The 21,200-nt window shown below is 46.9% G+C and overlaps 1 protein-coding gene across 1 annotated transcript in view; it reads right to left on the bottom strand.

The window, feature by feature from the left end:
• SPOCK1 (SPARC (osteonectin), cwcv and kazal like domains proteoglycan 1) overlaps window positions 1–21,200 on the bottom strand; it is a 374,224-nt gene that overhangs the window by 166,998 nt on the left and 186,026 nt on the right. The window contains exon 4 of the mRNA XM_064162166.1: window positions 8–122. Within this exon, the coding sequence (XP_064018236.1) occupies window positions 8–122 (115 nt within the window). The remainder of the gene's footprint in view (window positions 1–7; window positions 123–21,200) is intronic.

The following is a 21,200-nucleotide window of genomic DNA, read 5'->3' on the forward strand; positions in this document are numbered from 1 at the left end:
CCCTTACCTGTGCACCAGCTGCTTGCGGCTGACACAAATGGCAGTTTCGTAGTCATGAGTGACACACACTTTGTGTGGGCTGCATTTCACCTTCAAACATGGGTCTTTGGATGGATCAAGAGCTGCAAAAGAAAACAGACAATAAAAAGAAAGTGAGAAGCACATGGAAAGGTATCTCCTGGTTAACAGATGACAACAGGTTAGAAGGAATGAGCACTCCCACAGCTGAAGGAATCGATGCACTCTCGTCTTCTGCTCCCTGCTGCTGGTTTGCATGGTTAAGTAGAGATGTTTAAGAAGAAAGATGGATGGAGAGTTAAAGCCTCTGCTAATGGAACAGCAATCTGAGTTTAACTTGGCACTCACATTAATACTAGACATGATACTTTGGTACAACAATCCATACTTCTGTTTATTTCACAGAGAGGTCGTGGTGGAACAAAACAGACTCCCAAGCAACAATCTGAGTGGTGCTTTAGAAGCTGGCTAATAGCTGACATATTGCAGAGTGCTAATAACTGTGACTCCACAGGAAGTGTACAGCAGCCTTTTTGGGGTAGGATTTAATTTCAGTTTTCACAGATAAGCGTTTTCCTGTACTTTAAATGCTTGAGCAGAAGAACAGCAATAACAATCAAATAATCCTGGGCTTTTATACAACAATTTATATCAGCAGCAGTGCTGCTGGAAGTGGGATCAGAGAGCACGAGGAGATGTTATCTCAGAGCAAAAACAGAACCACAGAATGGTTCAGGTTGGAAGGGACCTCAAAGCTCAGCCAGCTCCAACCCCCTGCCATAGGCAGGGACACCTCCCACTAGAACAGGTCACTCAAGGCTTCATCCAACCTGGCCTTGAACACCTCCAGGGAGGTTGTGGATCAGAAGACTGAGAGGGGATTTAATAAATGTTTGTAACTATCTGAGGGCTGGGGGTCAGGAGGGGGCCCAGAACTGGACACAGCACTCAAGGTCTTTTCCAACCTAAACAATTCTATGCTTGTGTTCCAGTGGGGGCAGAGGCTTCACAGAGGTAAGAGGACGCTGGAGCAGCCTTTGTGCCTGCAGAACTCAGCAGGCAGAGCTGTCAGTGTGCAAGCCTGTCTGCTCCTGCCAAGTTTCTCCAGACTGCTTCCTAAAACAAGAGGTGATTTGGTAATCTTTGGAATAAGGAAAGTGAGCAATTCAGTGCTGTGCTGATACAGCTCCCATTAGAGCCCTGGTCCCACCCGGGAAAATGGCTCATGAATGCTGCTGTGCAATCAAGCCCCATTGGAAAGGCTATCCAGCTAAATTCATTCTCTTACAAAAGGATGCTTCTGAAGACCAGCACTAAGAGAGAGCTGCCAGGATGAGTTACAAATACCCAGAAAATGGTTCTGTGAATCCTTCCCAAGACAGAGCCACAGACAGAAATTTCAGCACAGTTTAAGGAATGAGTTTTAGATAAGCTTTCCTTTGACATTATTTTGCCGTGGGTTTGACTCCCTCTTCCTTTCCCCCGTCTTCAAAGCCTGTTTTTCCTCTTGCCAAAATGGGCCACCCTTGGAAATGAGCAACTCTCAGGTTCATTTTGGGGGTTGTGTAAAGCTCTGATCACACAGTAGGGCAACTCAGCTCCTCAGGCTTCATAAAGGATCAGAGAAACTTTGAGGGGATCACAGAATCATAGAATCATAGAATCAACCAGGTTGGAAGAGACCTCCAAGCTCATCCAGTCCAACCTAGCACCCAGCCCTAACCAATCAACCAGACCATGGCACTGAGTGCCTCATCCAGTCTTTTCTTGAAGACCCCCAGGGACGGTGCCTCCACCACCTCCCTGGGCAGCCCATTCCAATGCCAATCACTCTCTCTGTGAAGAACTTCTTCCTAATATCCAGCCTATACCTACCCTGGCACAACTTGAGACTGTGTCCCCTTGTTCTATTGCTGGTTGCCTGGGAGAAGAGGCCACCCCCCACCTGGCTACAATGCCCCTTGTTGGAAGCATGAGAAGTTTCCGTTTGCTCTGCACCAAACGTCTCTGCTGTGACAGCAAATGCACCTCCCACAAGCCGAGAACTCTGCGGCTCTCCCGCGGTGCTGAAGCGCTGCAGCTGCTCAGTGTTGGTTTAAACAGCCATGCCACAGCTCTTCCCACATTAACACCCATTACCCATTTGTGCTGCACAATTGAGCTTCACTGGTGCATATGGATTTAGTGGAATGCCTTTGGTGCAAGACGGGGGGAACACATCAAAACAAACCAGAAGCATTAAAAGCTTTTGCTTTTAAATCCATTCAAACGGACAGAAAAGGTGAAGTGAGCAAGGAAGGAGCAAAAGCCATCTGCTCCCTGCACCGTGAACAGCAACATAGCCCCCAGCCAGCTGCCACGGGAGAGCACAGGCAGCATCCCACGGGGCAGGCTCTGTCCCACCCAGCAGCCAAAGGCTGAAGAGGCTCTGGGGGCTGCTCTGCTGTTAACTTTAGCTGCCCTCTCTAAGACTAACAGACGCATCAGAATGAGCCAGCCCCTGCTCCTCACCTTCCCAGAACACAAGTGAGACACATTCATAATCCTCTTACTTCTCTCTCACTGGAGACCATGTTAAAGCCTGAGACAGATATTTAACAAGGATTGAAGTGTCAAGCAACCATTTCTTTACCTATCTGCATACCAAGATATTCTGAGGCAGCTGGGGGTGTGCAGCCTGCAGCAGAGGAGGCTCAGGGCAGAGCTCATTGCTGTCTGCAGCTCCTTGAAGGGAGGCTGTAGCCAGGTGGGGTTGGGCTCTGCTGCCAGGCCAGCACCAGAAAAAGGGGAGACAGTCTCAAGTTGTGCCAGGGCAGGTCTAGGCTGGATGTTAGGAGGAAGTTGTTGGCAGAGAGAGTGATTGGCATTGGAATGGGCTGCCCAGGGAGGTGCTGGAGTCTCTGTGCCTGGAGGTGTTGAAGCCAAGCCTGGCTGGGGCACTTAGTGCCATGGTCTGGTTGACTGGACTGGGCTGGGTGTAAGGTTGGGCTGGATGAGCTTGGAGGTCTCTTCCCACCTGGCTGATTCTATGATTCTATTATAAACTCCTCAGAGTGGTCATGCATCTGGCTTCATTATTTTTCCTAGTGAAGTTTTGTGTCTGAAATGATGAAGGATGTTGAAGGAGATAAGAAATTCAGCAGAACTCTTGCAGTGCCATGGTCTGGTTGACTGGGTAGGGCTGGGTGCTAGGTTGGGCTGGATGAGCTTGGAGCTCTCTTCCAACCTGCTTGATTCTATCATTCTATGCTTTTTAAACTGTAAATCAAAGTGAGCTCCCCTCCTCCTGCAAAGCCTTTAACAAGTCAGCACCACCTAGGGCATGAAGAGTCAGCAGCTCACAGGTTCAAAGGGCTGATGCAATTCAAAGGTCATATCCACACACGAACAGTGCAACGAGCAGAACTTTTGCTCGCTTGCAGCTGGCTTTGCTCTTTGCTGGAGCACATGCACAGGGGCTGATTGTGCTGGTGACACATTCTTGACTCTAAATGCTACACCAACAGAAACAGTTGCACAAACTGGCTCGGAGCCCAGGGCTAATAGCTGCCAGCGTTGCTGGAGAGCATTCTCTGGCCCTGCGCTCAGTTCTCTATCAGACAGAGCCTGCAACCAGCCAGGCTGTGAGTTCAGCCTTGAAAGTCAATGCTAGTTTGGCACAAACAGGAGAAGTGAGATTTAGGCCCATATGCTCTGTGTGCCATCATGCACAGTTTCAATAGTTAGCACTTTTTTCCTAGCAAAATTTACTCTAATTGAGACTCCTTAAGGCTTCTAAGGCAGCAAAAATGCATGGACTTGTGAAGCATGGATGTTCTGAAACAGCATCACAGTACATTACTGGTAAAAGAAACACAACTCTCAAAGACTTTGCAGTTAAAAATTGTCAGAGAAGGAAAACATTGTTGAATGCTCTTCAGTCTGGCACAGAGGGGTGGAAATTCTGCTCACTACTTCCTTTTAAATCAGCCCTCAACTTCCCCCTACCTCAGCATCTTGCCTTTAAATCTGACAAGAATAATAATGGCAGGAATATAATAATGATCATCATCATTATCATCACAGAAAGGGAGAGGGAAAGAGAGAGAGAGAGAGGAAAGAAGGAAGGAAGGAAGGAAGGAAGGAAGGAAGGAAGGAAGGAAGGAAGGAAGGAAGGAAGGAAGGAAGGAAGGAAGGAAGGAAGGAAGGAAGGAAGGAAGGAAGGAAGGAAGGAAGGAAGGAAGGAAGGGAGGGAGGGAGGAGGGGAGGGAGGAGGGGAGGGAGGAGGGGAGGGAGGAAGGAGGGGAGGGAGGAAGGAGGGGAGTGAGGGAGGAAGGAAGGAGGAAAGTGAGAAAGGGAGAAACAAGGAAAGAAGAAAAGGAGAAAGAGAAAAGGAAGGAAGGAAGGAAGGAAGGAAGGAAGGAAGGAAGGAAGGAAGGAAGGAAGGAAGGAAGGAAGGAAGGAAGGAAGGAAGGAAGGAAGGAAGGAAGGAAGGAAGGAAGGAAGGAAGGAGAGAAAGAAGGAAAGAGAGAGAGAGAAAGAGAGAAAAAAGGAAGGAAGGAAGGTAGGTGTTCACCCATCTTGTGTTGGATGAATTACTTCATTCATGGTGGAAAAGCTCAGGCAGCTCCACAACCAGAACGCAGTATAGAAGCACCGTTTATTATTCATTACAGACAGCCCTTATGCAGCTTCAAAACAGCAGAAGGAAGTTTATTAACTACAAGCAAAGCTGGGGGCTTTGTCAGAGACAGCAGAAAAACTCCATGACATGGGTTATTATTTCTTGAGCCTTTTCTTCCCCTTATGCAGAATGCATGATCCCCACGCAGATAAAAGGTCAAAGCAGGGATTTAAGTGTCTGTGAAGTTCCTGAACATGTTAAAGAAGTTTGGAAGGTTGTTCTACTGCTAAGCAACACAGGCCCTAAGGAGAGCTCATAATAAGAAACAATTTCTGAAATATGCTAATCAAAGATCATGCTTTGTTAATCAGATTTCTACATGACTGGGAGCAGATGCTCATCATCTGCAGCAGAAAAGACCCCTGGGACTAAGATGAAACGTAACAACCGTATTTGTCATTGCAGCTCTCTTTGTCCTGGAGGGATCACTCTGAAATCTTTCAAAATGCAAACCCAAAAGCACAAATCAAGAACTGAAAGTGGGAAGAGGAGTGATAAAAAAAAGGTGTTTTTTTTATTATCAAGATGTTATTTCATCAGCTGGAAAGGAAAGCTACAGCCAAGCCTTTTCTGTGCCAAAGGCTCTGCACTCAGTGACTCAGGTCTGTCTGCACAGTAACAACAAAACCACCTTCAACCTGGCCTTAACATCTGAGCACTTTCCCACGCTGAAATCGATGCTGTTAGTTAATCTGACCTGACAGAGGCTGAAGATTGTCCAAAACCTTTTGGAAGGATGTAAGTCCAGCCACTATTGGAATCAGAAGTTCTAAATGAACCTAAATTCTTCAATGCAAACCCACTTCAGCCACCCTGCCTATTATCACTTTGGGAGCCCAGCTTCACAGCTCCCTGTCCTGAGCTTTTTCCATGTTGTTCAGATCCCACTTGGTCTCCAAGGGCAGCATCCATCCCAGGAGACAGCTGGCTGAGAGCTGGGGAGATACAGTACTGCACATTTCTTAGTGTAGTCATTTCCAAAAGGTTTTTAACCTGAGAAAATGCAGAACTTTTTATCTGGGCCCAAAAGTCTCCCTCTCTCACCACCTCGATGCTTTTGCTGCTGACATTTGAGTTTTGACCAGCTGTTGTGGCACTCTGAGCTGGGAAGTCTCTTCCTACCTGGCAGAGCACAAGTGAAGAGGTGTTTAGATGGGATAAGCTTCTGCTTCTTTGGCATCCACATTTTTGTAGGGAAATTGTGCTCTGTAGGTCAGCAGATTGCCCTGCAAAGGGGAAAGGCTTTCATGTGCACCCAGTGACCCAAATCCTGACACGTGCCAGAGATGCAGAATCAGAACTCGTGTTGTTAGGAGACAAAAGACCTGCATTTCTTCTTTCTGGTCAAGCTTTCACTATGCATAGCAAGCTAAGCTCCCTCTTACAACCATAAATCTTGGTGGTTATCTCACAGAGATAGCAGAAAAATTGATAAGCAATAAACACCAGGGATTGCATCAGACCATTAACAGCCTCCTAATGGTATAGTCACATCTCTTTCCAATACTAAAAGGATTGCAAACAGCAATTGAATCCCAAATCCAGAGCAGCCAGGAAGAAAGGGATCTGGAGGTACTGGTAGATAGTAGCTGAAGATGAGGCAGCAGTGCCCAGGTGGCCAAGAAAGCCAATGGCATCCTGGGCTGGCTCAGGAGCAGTGTGGGCAGCAGCACAAGGGAGGTTCTTCTGCCTCTGCACTCAGCACTGGTCAGGCCACACCTTGAGTGCTGTGTCCAGTTCTGGGCTCCTCCATTGCAGAGAGATGTTGAGGTGCTGGAAGGTGTCCAGAGAAGGGCAGCAAGGCTGGGGAGGGGCCTGGAGCACAGCCCTGTGAGGAGAGGCTGAGGGAGCTGGGGGTGTACAGCCTGCAGAAGAGGAGGCTCAGGGCAGAGCTCATTGCTGTCTACAACTACCTGAAGGGAGGCTGTAGCCAGGTGGGGTTGGGCTCTGCTGCCAGGCAACCAGCAACAGAAGAAGGGGACACAGTCTCAAGCTGTGCCAGGGGAGGTCTAGGCTGGATGTTAGGAGGAAGTTGTTGGTAGAGAGAGTGATTGGCATTGGAAAATGGCAGGGAGTCCCTGGAGGTGTTTAAGAAAAGCCTGGATGAGGCACTCAGTGCCATGGTCTGGTTGACTGGACAGGGCTGGGTGCTAGGTTGGACTGGATGAGCTTGGAGGTCTCTTCCAACCTGATTGATTCTATGATTCTATCCCTTCACCTGCCAGCCCCACCAAGCAGACCAGAGAAGTTCTCTCACCAGCTGCATACTTTCCCCTCTCCTCCATGCACAGCTCACCAAGGGCTGTGAGTTTGCAACATCAATCAGCATTGGACAAAGACCTAACCACAGCCTTTGAGATACTTTTCTACTACCTTTCATACTTTTATGTATCCTCACTATGAAAGAAGACTCAGGACCTGCAGGACACTCCTCAGTTCAGCCTATGGCAGTGGCTCTGCAAGGCTGTGGCTCTCTGTGGTGCAGCTGTGGGTCGCTGCGTTAATCACCACAGAGTACACTTCTTTTGCACACATTTGACTTTAAAAGGGCAATGACAAATAAACCCTTCCAGTGTCTTGCAGCAAGGATGTGTAATCCTGCAGAAACTGCATGACTAGTTCACAGCAAGATTGATGAGCTTGATTCTGCTTTTATGACCATTTGTTTGGGGGAAGAGAGGAATTTCAAACTCGTGGCTGTTTAGTGGAGCTGAAAGAATCTACACAATCAAACAGCAATGGCATTATGTAAACACTGGGGCTTTTGTTTTCAGAACTGCCTGACAATAACTACTATGATCACTCAATGACAAAAATACTCCTGCATAATGAAATGTCAAGAGCAGTTGCTTTTATGCAATCCCCTTGGAACTGTTTTGACTATAAGAGCAAAGAAGAACATCTGTTGAGAAAGGTATGATGAACTGGAAAATGAGACCTGCTGTCTGCAATACAGAGTTCCTAGTGCATATTTTAAGGCAAAAGAGATTGATAATAAAACAAAGCTTCTCAATTAAATGATGCATTACATTATAGGTGTGTATTTCAATATTATTGCCTAGTCCTTGATTCCAGCAATCCTCAGGTAAAGAAGCACAGGCAGCTCCTGGCTGTGTACGGCAGCAGCTGGGGCATGGGGATAAGAAAGCTGCGAGTGCCAAGCAGGGCCAGGCAGACAGGAGCAGAGAGCTGACTCCTCACTGGGCTTCCTCCCCATGCAGCATGACTCCCAGAATGGCTTCGATAGGAAGGGACCTTAAAGATCACCTAGTTCCTTAAAAATCATCTTGTTCCAATCTCCCTGCCATGGGCAAGAGACACCTTCCACCAGGGCAGGCTGCTGAAAGCCCCATCCTTGAACACCACCAGGGATGGGGCATCCACAATCTCTCCAGGCAACCTGTGCCAGTGTCTCACCACCTGCACAGTGAAGAATTTCTTTGTAACAGGTAATCTAAGCCTATCAATTTCCAGTTTATAACTGTTACCCCTTGTCCTATCACTGTATTGCCTGAGAGGAGTCCCTCTCCATCTTTTCTGTAAGCCCTCTTTCAGCACTGGAAGGCTGCTCTAAGGTCTCCCTGGAGTCCTCTCCAGGCTGAACAATCCCAACTTTCTCATGAAGCTCTAAAGGAAGCTCATATCAAACTTCAACTCCAAGAGGCAATGTTACAAATCAGCAACTTGTCTCCACTTACGGCATGGCGACAGCCAACAGCAAAGTGTGATGAAAGCAGCTAAGCAGTGGCTTGGAGGAGTTCTCCTGTACCCTTCCATGAAAACCATTCCACAGCAAACATGTAGGAGCCATGCAGCAGCTGAGAAATGAAACAGAAATCTCCACAAGCTCTGCCCTTGATGTTTTGCTAGGTAAAGGGCATGTTTTCAACAAATGAGGGCTAACACATGACAGCTAAATGCTGCTTGGGCTGAACAAAGTAGATCATAAACTGCTCCATAAAACTAAAGAGCTTCTGCTGGGCTTTAAAGCCGATGATGAATTCAGGCTTTCTACCTTAGGGTGAACACAGCCATGCACGTTCACTGAAAGAGCACTCAGGTGAAGGCTGCTCTGCTCCTCTGTGAAAACAAGACAGTTTTAAATGCTCCAAAGCTAAACTCCAACCAGTGCACATTGGAGTTGTGCTGAGGTTGGACTGTCAGTGGAGCTTAAGCCAGTGGAACAACTCCATTGCTCCTGTATGAGTGTTCAAGCAAAGCCTGGACGAGGCACTTAGTGCCATGGTCTAGGTGACTGGATAGGGCTGGGTGCTAGGTTGGACTGGATGAGCTTGGAGGTCTCTTCCAACCTGGCTGATTCTATGATTCTATGGCACCCAAATAGGTCTGAGATGGACTTTGACAGCCACTCAGAAGGTTTCTCCTCTCCTTTTGAAGGCTGGTCAGTGGCCACACTGAGTGGCTAAGACTATGTTGCTATCGGAGCCAAGGGTAACATTTCTTCTGACATTGTCAATACTTCTGCTTTTAAAATGTTATTTAATAACAGATCACACCACCCCCACCCAATCAATTCCAAATCATTACCAACATTTTTTTTATGCTGCTCCTGCAAATCTTGGCATAAATCATTCTGCTTCATTAGGGAGAAAATTGGTGTTAGCCCTCCTCCAAGTCTAAGGGAGAACATGTCTTCGATTAACAAGCTCTGATATTTAAGTCTCTCTCTTTTGCATGCTCCCTCTCTGCATAATTACTCTGAGCAATTTGCATACAGAAATCAATTCAGCTGAAAATTAATTACCATAGGCCTGAATGTTTCAAACATGTATGTGAATTATTTTCAGTAAATGGAATTTCTCAAGGCACTTGCACAGTGACATCTCAAACTGTCAGCGTTTATTCCATCACGGCGCAGCGGTTCGGCGCGGCTTTGTTTGGGAGCACTCTGAGCTTTGAGTGGCTGCAGACTTTGGTACAGTGCAGAGAAACATCTATTTTAATTTTTATAGGCACTTTCCAAAATCATCTCTTATAACTGACAGATAATTGCTTTTGACATTGCTGAGGGCCATCCAAGGCAAAAGACACTTCAAAGGACGACACAGATTTCTGTTCGTAAGCAGAAGGATAAGGACTCGAGTATTTAAATGAATTTCCTTGGCAAATAGGCAGAAATCTGGTGCAGGGAAAATAAGAGAAGAAATACAAGCTAGGACTGCAAACCAGGGAATGTGTTTCCACTGATGAATGTGACAGTCACAACCAGCAGTGTCGGGATATACAGCTAGAACCTGCTGAAGAGACGTACGAGAGCGAAGTTGGTTTGTTAAAGAGTGACTTCTGACCATGAATTGTTATGATTCATAGAACCATGGAAGCCTTTCTGCTAGTTTGAGGCAAACTGGAATATTTAGTGAGAAGAATTAGATTACAGGCTGTGAAAAGGAAACAGTGCTGATGTCTGCTTCGCTCACAGGCTTGCTGAGATGGTAAAAACAAGAACACAAACACAGATAACAGTGTGGGTCTCTGTCGCAGCTGGTGTCTGTGCTTTCTCCCTGGACTTCTGCTTTGCAACTAATCCTTCTGCTTCTAACCCCCCTTGCTGATCCTCCCAACTCACCTTGCACATAAGGCAGACTCTGGGATAAGGTAGAAGGGTGGAAAGAGGGTGGAAGGGTGGTTGGGAGCCCTCCTGGGGACTCTGATTTCTGGGAGGGCTGTTGTGTTTCTGTGTTACCTTTAACTTGTCTGTAGCTGTAGATACTGTAACTCTCTGGTTGTGCATTGTGCTCAGCTGTGACTACAAAGCTTCATTCCTTAACTGCCAGCTTGGCTGACTCTAGTCTGGGTGATCTCATAAGAGTGGGGGAGTGGGTAACACCCAAACCACCCCATGTCTCAGTTGGAGAAGGACTCTAAGACTACTGAGTCCAACCATCAAGCCAACACCACCATGTCCCCTGAACCATGTCCCAAATTGCCATGTTTACATGGGTTTTTTTAGACCTCCAGGGATGGGGACTCCAGCACCTCCCTGGGCAGCCCGTTCCAATGCCTGACCACTCTTGCAGCAAAGAAAGTTTTGCTAATATCCACCCTAAATATCCCCTGGTGCAATTTTAAGCCACCTCCTCTTGCCCCATCGTTAGTTGCTCTGGAGAAGTGACCAACCCCCAGCTCATTACAACCTCCTTTCAGGTAGGTACATCTCAGTATACTGCAAATGTATCTCAAATACCTCCCTAAAGGTTCTAAATATTCATAGAATCATATCATAAAATGGGTTAGGTTGGAAGGGACCTCAAAGCTCAGCCAGTTCCAACCTCCAGCCATAGGCAGGGAAACCTCCCACTAGAACAGGCTGCTCAAGGCCTCATCCAACCTGGTGCTGAACACCTCCAGGGAGGGCACAGAATCACCCAATGTGATCAAAGATCATCAAAGATTACATTGGGTGATTCTGTGCTCCACAACCTCCCTGGGCAACCTGTGCCAGTGTCTCACCACCCTCACTGCAAAGATCCCTTTGCTAACATCCAGTTTGAATCTCCTCTCTGCCAGTTCAAACCCATTCCTCCTCATCCTGTCATTACCAGACCTTGTCAATAGTTCTTCCCCAGCCCTCCTGTAGCCCCCTCCAGATACTGCAAGGCCACTCCAAGGTCTCCCCCAAACCTTCTCTTCCCCAGGCTGCACAGCCCCAACTCTTGTAGCCTGTCCTCATAGCAGAGCTGCTGCAGCCCTTTGAGCATCTTGGTGGCTTCCTCTGGATTCCCTCCAACCTGTGCCAGTGTGTCACCACTACTGTGACCATCTCACCACACTGTGACCACTTAGTTAAGTTTTGCCAACACACTTACATTTTCAAGCCTTTCTCTTGTACCTGAAGAGCTAAACACCCACTGGAAAGAAGCAGCTGTCAAACTCAGGTAGGTACTTGCCCTGCTTTTCAGCTAACTCCAGGTGCCCTGTTCACAAACTACTCTCCTGCCTGCAAGGCAAAGGTCCAACCAAGAGCCCTCACATGAGTTTAACAAAGTGTGGCCTGGCAGCAGTGCTGTGATGCTTCTCTGCATTCCAGGCACTTCCACTGTAAGAGAATTTGTGCTCTGTATGTGTCATACCCGAGGCTGTGTTTCTGTGGACCCCAGTAAGCTGAAAACAAAACAGATACAAAACCCCCACAGACAGAAGGACTTTGGTCAGATGTTCCACTCAATTATTCATTTCAGGAGGTGGAGAGGGTACAAAAATAACCCCCTTCTCCAGGACTCACAGGGCTCTGGCATATGTTTACTGACAGCAGCTCTACAGCTTCTGTTTGAGACCCAAACCCCCCCAGGGCGATCCAGTGTCAAGCTTCCTGGGCTGGAAGTGCAGAGTTTTAGAAGACTGCTCTAATCTTTAGTTGGTGGAACACAAGAAAGTGAGGAAACTTCTGCTTCTGCCTTGCAGGGAGCACTCAGCTCTGCAGTATCTGTCTGAGCAGATCAGCATAGAGAAGCAGAGCTGAAAACATGACTGCTTCCTTCCGTCAGCCTCAGCTCCCTGCTTGCTTCTCAAAGGTATCCCATAACCAGGCAGTCAGCCATCTCTAACCCCAGGCATCCTGATACTGCCTCCAAACGATCTCCACTCCACCAGCCTTCCACCAAAGCAGGCAGGCTCATTCCTCAGGAGAAGCACTGCTGCCCCTCGCTGCCCCCTGGCTGCCTGGGAGCACAGCCCTACCTCTCTGGGAGCGAAACGAGTCCCTCCGGCTTCCCAGCTCCATTTGCTGCCAAAGGAGTGGAAGCAGAAGAGCCAGAAAGCTGGTAACAGCTGGGGAAAGGGCTGGAAGCCACAAGTCAGTTCTGGAGAAGCTGAGGCTGCATTTCCTAGATGTCAGGAGGGATTTCTTGCCAGAGAGAGTGATTGCACTGGAATGGGCTGCCCAGGTAGGTGCTGGAGTCCCTGGAGGTGTTGAAGCAAAGCCTGGATGAGGCACTTAGTGCCATGGTCTGGTTGATTGGACAGGGCTGGGTGCTAGGTTGTATTAGATGAGCTTGGAGGTCTCTTCCAACCTGCTTGATTCTATGATTCTATGATTCCCATATCTGGGATCCTGAAAGATCAGCTGGTTCCCTTACATCTCCAGATCCCAGTAGCAGAACAGAACTGTTCTGGTAAGTCAATAAGGTTTTATTCTCATTGTTGCTGGAGAAATACAGACAATACAAACCAGAAAGAGTTTAAAAACTCAAAGCCTTACAAAAGACTTTAAAACATTATGAAAATGAAAGAAAGTCTACAGAATCACAGAATCACCCAGGTTGGAAGAGATCTCCAAGCTCAGCCAGCCCAACCTAGCACCCAGCCCTGGCCTATCAACCATGGCACTAAGTGCCTCATCCAGGCTTGGCTTCAACATCTCCAGGCACAGCGACTCCACCACCTCCCTGGGCAGCCCATTCCAATGCCAATCACTCTCTCTGACAACAACTTCCTAACAACATCCAGCCTAGACCTCCCCTGGCACAGCTTGAGACTGTGTCCCCTTGTTCCTTTGCTGGTTGTCTGGCAGCAGAGCCCAACCCCACCTAGGCTACAGCCTCCCTTCAGGGAGCTGCAGACAGCAATGAGGAGATAACTTGGAGACCTCAGAACGGCTGCACTCAGCAGTCCTGCAGATCTGTTCAAATGCTGGCTCTGGTTTTTGATGGGAACTGACCTAGACTATTTCTGCTCTATTATTATTTATTTAGTGGGATTTCATTTAACACAAATTGTTTTACTCTGAGGCCAATGTAAACACAGCAGATGCTGCTTTCTTCAGAAAAGAGCCTCAATTATTCATGCAGAGTTGGAGATAAACTTTTCCCAGTTCAGATGAACACAAACATCTCGGAGAGAGCTTGCATCATAAGTCATGAAACACTTCTGAGGCTGTCGTAATTTCTACTTTAAGTGAAACAATAACATCCTGAGGAAAAAAATCACCATGGTTTGGTTCAGACAGCAGTTCATGAGCTACTGAACCCTCTTCCAATCTTGATTAAAAACTATAATGAAGTGCAAGCCTGTGAACTCTGCACAGAGGAAAACAAAACTGAAACAACAGACAGCTCCTCTGTATCCCTCAAAGAGAAAAATCTCCTACCAAGCAAATTGTGCTGTTCTTCAAAGAGGTATTTTATGTCATCTGAAAAACATGAATCACAAACACATCCTTTAATGTTTGTTTTCTGGAGGCACTGCAGAAGCAAAACTTAGCACAGAGTCACAGAAATGTCCAGGCTGGAAAGCCCCTCAGGATCACCAAGTCCAACTGATGTCCCTACCTTACAAGCTTCACCCTTAAACCATATCCAAGCCCCAGGCACCACATCCAAAAGACCTTTAAACACATCCAGGGTTGGTGACTCAACCACCTCCCTGGGCAGCCTGTTCTAATGCCTGAACAGCCAGTGAAGAATTTTTCCCTAATACCCAACTTAAACCTCTCCTGGCACAACTTGAGGCCATTTCCCCTCATTTTACAATCCATGAGTCAGGAAGGAAAGGACACATCCACAGTGTGGCAGAGGAGTCCCTGACCATGGCAGTGGGCTTGGAACTAGATGATCTTTAAGGTCCCTTCCAACCCAACCCATTCTGTGGTTCTGTGTCGTGCCCTTTTCTACCATTGCTGGGTTTGTGACTTGATAAATGAGTTAGTCCCTCTATGCTTCCCTCCCTTTTTCATCACTTAAAACAGGAGGAGTAATACTTTCTGTCTAGGAATCACCCTGGGACTCTTGAAGGCATCACAGGACACAAGCAAAGGATTCCTGTGAGTGACTTGCAGTGTAATGATTTCAAACCAACTGAACTCTGCAGAGCTGAGAGCTGTTTCATGTTCACTTATGGCAGTCTGATTGTCTCCACGGAAACATGGGCAAAACACTTCATTTTCTCCATCAGCTGAGGAAGGTTTGTTTCCATATTGCATTAGTTTTACTGTGCACTGACAAACACAGAAATAAAAGACTTTTCAAAGACTGATCTCTTTAGGAAAAGACAGCAGGTGCAGTCCTAGCACCCTGGAAGCACCGTGGCAAACCTTGCAAGATGGGCAGTGCCCTGCAGAGCACCTTGGGATTAGGGATGAGATGAAATCTCCACAGGTTTCTAAGCTTATGGTTTACACTTACTGCCAAAAGAGATCACTACAGCTGTAAAGTTACAGGGGTTTTAGCCACTAGACATGACCACAAGAACTCCTACAGAGTGAGAGTTGCTTCTGCAGCGGGACATGGCCAGGCTGGATGGGTGGGCAGAGGCCAATGGGATGAGATTGAACAAGGCCAAGTGCAGGGTTCTACACTTTGGCCACAACAACCCCAAGCAGCACTGCAGGCTGGGGCCAGAGTGGCTGAGAGCAGACAGGCAGAAATAGACTGGGGGTGCTGGCAGAGAGGAGCTGACCATGAGGCAGCAGTGCCCAGGTGGGCAGCAGAGCCAATGGCATCCTGGGCTGGCTCAGGAGCAGTGTGGGCAGCAGGACAAGGGAGGTTCTTCTGCCCCTGTGCTCAGCACTGCTCAGGACACACCTTGAGTGCTGTGTCCAGTTCTGGGCTCCTCAGTTCAAGAGAGATGTTGAGGTGCTGGAAGGTGTCCAGAAGGGCAGCAAGGCTGGGGAGGGGCCTGGAGCACAGCCCTGTGAGGAGAGGCTGAGGGAGCTGGGGGTGTGCAGCCTGCAGCAGAGGAGGCTCAGGGCAGAGCTCATTGCTGTCTGCAGCTCTCTGCAGGGAGGCTGTAGCCAGGTGGGGTTGGGCTCTGCTGCCAGGCAGCCAGCAAAAGAAGAAGGACTCAAGCTGTGCCAGGGGAGGTCTAGGCTGGATGTTAGGAGGAAGTTGTTGTCAGAGAGAGTGATTGGCATTGGAATGGGCTGCCCAGGGAGGTGGTGGAGTTGCTGTGCCTGGAGGTGTTGAAGCCAAGCCTGGCTGGGGCACTTAGTGCCATGGTCTGGTTGATTGGCCAGGCCTCGGTGCTAGGTTGGGCTGGCTGAGCTTGGAGCTCTCTTCCAACCTGGATGATCCTATGACTCTATTACACAAGACTTGCACATCCCCTACCAATCTGCACAGCAGCGAATGCATCAGGGGTGAAGTGGCCGCAGGCTGTCTTGCTTAACAGGTTGTTGCCTAATGTGATTCTCATTGCTTTTAGGAAGAATTACCTAAGCAGGAAAAGATGAAGCACCTCTATAGATAACCAATTAGTCATGTAATTAATAATCTGGAAGAGGCTTGCATGGAGAATAAATGAAAGGACAAACATCTGTCCTGACTGGTTCTGAGGTACAGTCAGTATAAATATAGGAAAGAGAATTCCATCACAGAACCATAGGACTGTTTTTGGGGACAAAGACCTCCAGGATAATGGAGTCCAATCATTGACCTAACACCACCACAGCTATTAAAGCATGTCCTGAAGTGCTGTGTCTCCTTCTCCTAGGAAGTGCTGTGAAAATCAGTGAGTATCTAACACTGCTGCATGGTGCAATAGAGAATCACTAACGTGAGAGAAACAAAGATGAGAATTCATAAACCACAAAATAATTTGGCCACAAATTACTCCTCTGGCATTGACCAGCTGGAGTTGTGCCAAAGGCAGAAACTGGAGACTGGGAATTTCTAAACAACAGGAGGTTGGTGTCTTCTGTGGAGAGGATGAAATGAAAGGGTAAAACAAGCAGCTAACCTGAGGAGTTAAACAGGCAGATTGGCAAATGCCTTCCAGCGCTGGAAGGCAGAAAGTGGTCACAAGGAAGAGTGTTAGCCTTGCAGTTCAGATGTATCTAGTGGTACAGCAGCAAGGAATTTATGAAGTTATAGAACCTTTAAGGCCCTGCAGAACAAACACAGACAGAAGGAAATAATCCAACACTGGGTTCTTTCTGCAAGCTCTTTTTCTTGCTACACTTGAGCTGCTACACAAGTGTGGGAATTGATGGTCAACCTTTAATGCACACAGTCTGTACATCCCCCCCTTGGTTTTGAGACCTCAGAATTAATTTTTCACTACAAAACATCACCTCTAGAAAGCTAAAACAACAGACTTTGCAGTTTCCTTCTTACAGCTCTCTGGCAAGTGTGAAAATTCTCTCTCGTGAATGCATTCCAGGGCACCTTGATATGACTTCTGATAAGGGATTGATAGTAATTTTAAACACACAGAGCAGTGTTTGGAAGGCTTTGGATGGATTCAGAGTTTAATTAACATGCTTTATGTTTCTCAAATCACACATGGATGAAGAGATCATCTGAGAGAGGAGAAATGCTGTTTCTCTTGCCAACACTTAGCTCAAACTATTCTGAAAGAAGGTCCTTTATGAAGAATCAAAGTTTGAACAGATACTTGAGTAACTGTCTGGAATAACTCAAGTATTGTTTTGTCCTTTTCCAACAGAGACAGAGCCTCAGGCAATACAGCAGCAAATTCTGTAACTTTGCACTCTGTGTGGGAGCTGCAATCCACCTCTACAACGGAGGAACAACTGCTCAGAAGAGCACTGCTTGACTGCTGGCAAGGAATGCCTTGGAAAAAGTGCAAGCATCTTGAGTCACGAAGTTAGGCTGAACTACTCAGAGTTCCTGATGCACAGTGGTACTTTAGATTAGAAGAAAGACAAACCTGAGCTCTATTAAAAACAAACCACGTGGATCAGTACTGCTGAATAATTCAAGCCCAGGAGCAGTGGAATTGGAAACTGGGTTTTACTCTCTCTCGGGGAATATATACTGCATTTCCAGAGTCAACCTGTCTGCTCTATCTCTAGACATATCTGGAGGTATTGCTTCAAATCTCAGACAAGAATAATGTGAAGAGCAAAAAGCTGTGTTACAGTGATTTGCAGGCAGGAGATGGGAAAGAGGAAGGACACTGCTACCATTCTAAATGAGCTCACTTGATGCAGTTCCATCTGACAAGATGCAAATGTTACCTGCAACTGTTATTGCCTTCCAGGCTTCACCATTCCAAGTGAATGTGGAAACCCCAAGAGATAAGCAGCGTATCTCTGACTGCAGGGAAGACCAAATAAAGCCAGATAGATCCTCACTGAAAAATGACAGCCAGAAGATGGAAGCAGGGCAGCTGTGACCTTCCTACTGTGGAGAAAAACCACTTCCATTCACACAAAAGTGGAGTGATGTCAGGGGAACAGAAACTGTATTGCAGCACAACTTACCCATCCCACTGCTGCTTCTGCAGAACAGGCTTCTATCTGCTTTTAATCGGCACTTTAATGAGAGTGCATCACTACAAAGAGGGCTTCTCTAGTGCAAGAAGGTGAAGCAGGGTATAGAGGAAGAAGGATGAGCAACGAGGGAGTGTCTCTGCTCCTTTCTGATTCCTCCTTGCTCCCCTCTGGGGTTTACAATACCCCCTGGGTGACTTGGGCTGACACTCGGCTGGAAAATTAGTTTAGCTTGGTTTTTACCATAGTCAAACATTAAAACCTGCTCAAAGGAAATGTGTTTGTCTGACTTGATGGCTTGAATTTGCATTTATAATTTGGGCAAGATCATTTTTCCAGTTGATTTCATAGTACTTTGCAGAACAGAGTCACTGCCTAAAACCTGAACTCAACATTTACATCTGCTTTAAGTCTCGTCTGAGCAAAGATTGCAGGCAAGCTGGACGTGCCAGGGGACAAAACACTAACCAAGAGCTTCATGCTGTGTTCTTTTCCAACACTTTGGATATTACAATCATTTTCTTTACTAAGCTATAGACATGGGGAACAGATGTATAAACCAGTTGTATAAACCAGTTGTATAAGCCTAAGCAGCAGTTAAGTGAGAGTCCAGTCGACTGTGAAACACCATCACAGCAGCTTCTACTGTTGGCACAGAGGCAGTCCCAGTATTCAGTACCATTCAGTTCATCCACAACAGAATACAAATGCAGTTCTGCCCACAGTGCTGGAAAGCCAGCATGTTATGCTTCACAATTTGGAGGCAGGGAGTCCAGTGCTGGGGATTTAGCTCAGCTGTTCATGTAACCATGCCTTGCTCTTTCACATACAACACATATGCATACAAAACAACCCAACCCCCAAACAAATAAACCCCTGAAGACATTAAAATAAACATAACTAAAAGAAATATCAGTATTTTAATGCATTATTCCACATGCAGGTCTGCTCTAAATGAGCTGTGAGGATATATCACAAGATCCACAGCAACAGCCTTTGGACTAATGTGCAAGACCTAATGAGGGAATTCCTTTCTCTCTCTCTCTCACACAGTATCAATTTCATGCCCTGTAGGTTTTTAAATGGCCCACAAATCTTTGTGATTTGTTTTGTTCTGTAAAGGAAGAGTACCATATCAGGCCTTTTAATGCAAGCTGAACAGTCAATAACAGCCACGGTAATTATTAGGCATAATAGGCTACTTAAACATGGAGGAATCTATATGGGACAGGGCTGCTGGTATGTGTGCAGCCCTTAGTACTGGCTTTCAGGATCTGCTAAAGGTGAATGGTCCTTCACTGACATTAATATACAGCCAGCCACATTTGTTAAGCAGGTATAAAACACAGAAAGCATGGCACCATGGCACAGACTGCAGCTGTGATAGGCACAGATTGCAGCTGTGATAGGCACAGATTACAGCTGTGATAGGCACAGATTGCAGCTGTGATAGGCACAGATTACAGCTGTGATAGGAAAAGCCAGACTGCTATGTTGGGAGCTCTTGAATTCATTCAGTTCCTTATCTGTGGTCTAGTCAATGAATACACATTTTATCATCTTGATGTGCAGCATAAAGATGTCCCTCATTAATACAAATTGAACTATCCCTTTCAAGAGGCTCAGACTGCAAGAGACTGACAGAATATGTGGCTAATTACTCAGGATATTGCTCTAATTAAGATTCTTCATAGAATCATAGAATCAGCCAGGTTGGAAGAGAGCTCCAAGCTCATCCAGTCCAACCTAGCACCCAGCCCTGGCCAATCAACCAGGCCATGGCACTAAGTGCCCCAGCCAGGCTTGTCTTCAACACCTCCAGGCACAGCCACTCCACCACCTCCCTGGGCAGCCCATTCCAATGCCAATCACTCTCTCTGACAACAACTTCCTAACAACATCCAGCCTGAACCTCCCCCAGCACAGCTTGAGACTCTCTCCCCTTGTTCTGCTGCTGGCTGCCTGGCAGCAGAGCCCAACCCCACCTGGCTACAGCCTCCCTTCAGGGAGCTGCAGGCAGCAATGAGCTCTGCCCTGAGCCTCCTCTGCTGCAGGCTGCACACCCCCAGCTCCCTCAGCCTCTCCTCACAGGGCTGTGCTCCAGGCCCCTCCCCAGCCTTGCTGCCCTTCTCTGGACACCTTCCAGCACCTCAACATCTCTCTTGAATGGAGGAGCCCAGAACTGGACACAGCACTCAAGGTGTGGCCTGAGTAGTGCTGAGCACAGGGGCACAAGAACCTCCCTTGTCCTGCTGCCCACACTGCTCCTGAGCCAGCCCAGGATGCCACTGGCTCTCTTGTGATCAGTTTTCTAATTTCATGTGTTTCACAATGTTGAGTTACAGTATTCACTGGATAAACAACTGGAAAAACATATTAATCAGATGTTCTTCTTTTGAGCAGTAGCTTGTAAGCAATATGCTACTGCTGCCATGTCCTGGTGAAGCACAGCACATTACCTACTGCTACAGCATCCCGTGTATAATCACAGCTTCCACTGCAGAAACCAAAGAGCAAGCTTGGATTCTGTGGTACTGCTCTTGCCTGTGACACTGATACAAGAGGAAGTTTAATCTCTGCATTCTCCCTTGCCAATAGTCTGTTTTCAGCCTTCCATGACATATGAGTTCTACACATGAAAATATGATACTGGATGGCAATTGCAATATGCCAGAATTTGGCGTTCAAGGTGCTAAACTATTCATGGTGATGAGGCACTGCTCTAACAGGTGGTAAATACTGAAGACAACATTTTGAGTGATCATGTGTTGAGTGCTGATGATCACATACTGAATGTATTGCAAAACTAGGCCCAGTTAACTCTTGTCCAGTTCAAACTCTTATTCAGGGTGGCTGGTTGAATACCTGCTGCAAGAAGTCAGCTGTATGGGAAGGTATTACACAGAGCCTCTCCGTGCAGGGGCTAGCAGTGAGCCAACTGCCATTGCAATAACATAGGCTCAGACTAGAGCATTTTTTTCTAACAGCTGAGGCAGTTTGAAGTTCTTGGTGCTGGTTTCATGTACAAGAAGTGCAATCCCTTAATGCAATCTGTTCTGTATTTCCTTACAGCCTATATAATTCAAAGAGACAAAACACAACGGTGTAGGATGCTCCATTTGAGAGACTGAACTGAGAAATGCAAACATTTGTATCACTGCAATCTGACTCACTCACACTTCCATTTAGTTTGGAAAAGTCTAAAATTCTCCAGTGTTTGATAACTACCATTTGGGAAATTATGTTGATGTCAAAATGTCAAGACATGAACACACCAGGTGGGAAACCATCTCATTTAACGTTGGATTCCCACACTGCAGGCAGCTCAAC

This window comes from Pogoniulus pusillus, chromosome 22, assembly GCF_015220805.1.
Source record: "Pogoniulus pusillus isolate bPogPus1 chromosome 22, bPogPus1.pri, whole genome shotgun sequence".
Taxonomy (NCBI): Eukaryota; Metazoa; Chordata; class Aves; order Piciformes; family Lybiidae; genus Pogoniulus; species Pogoniulus pusillus.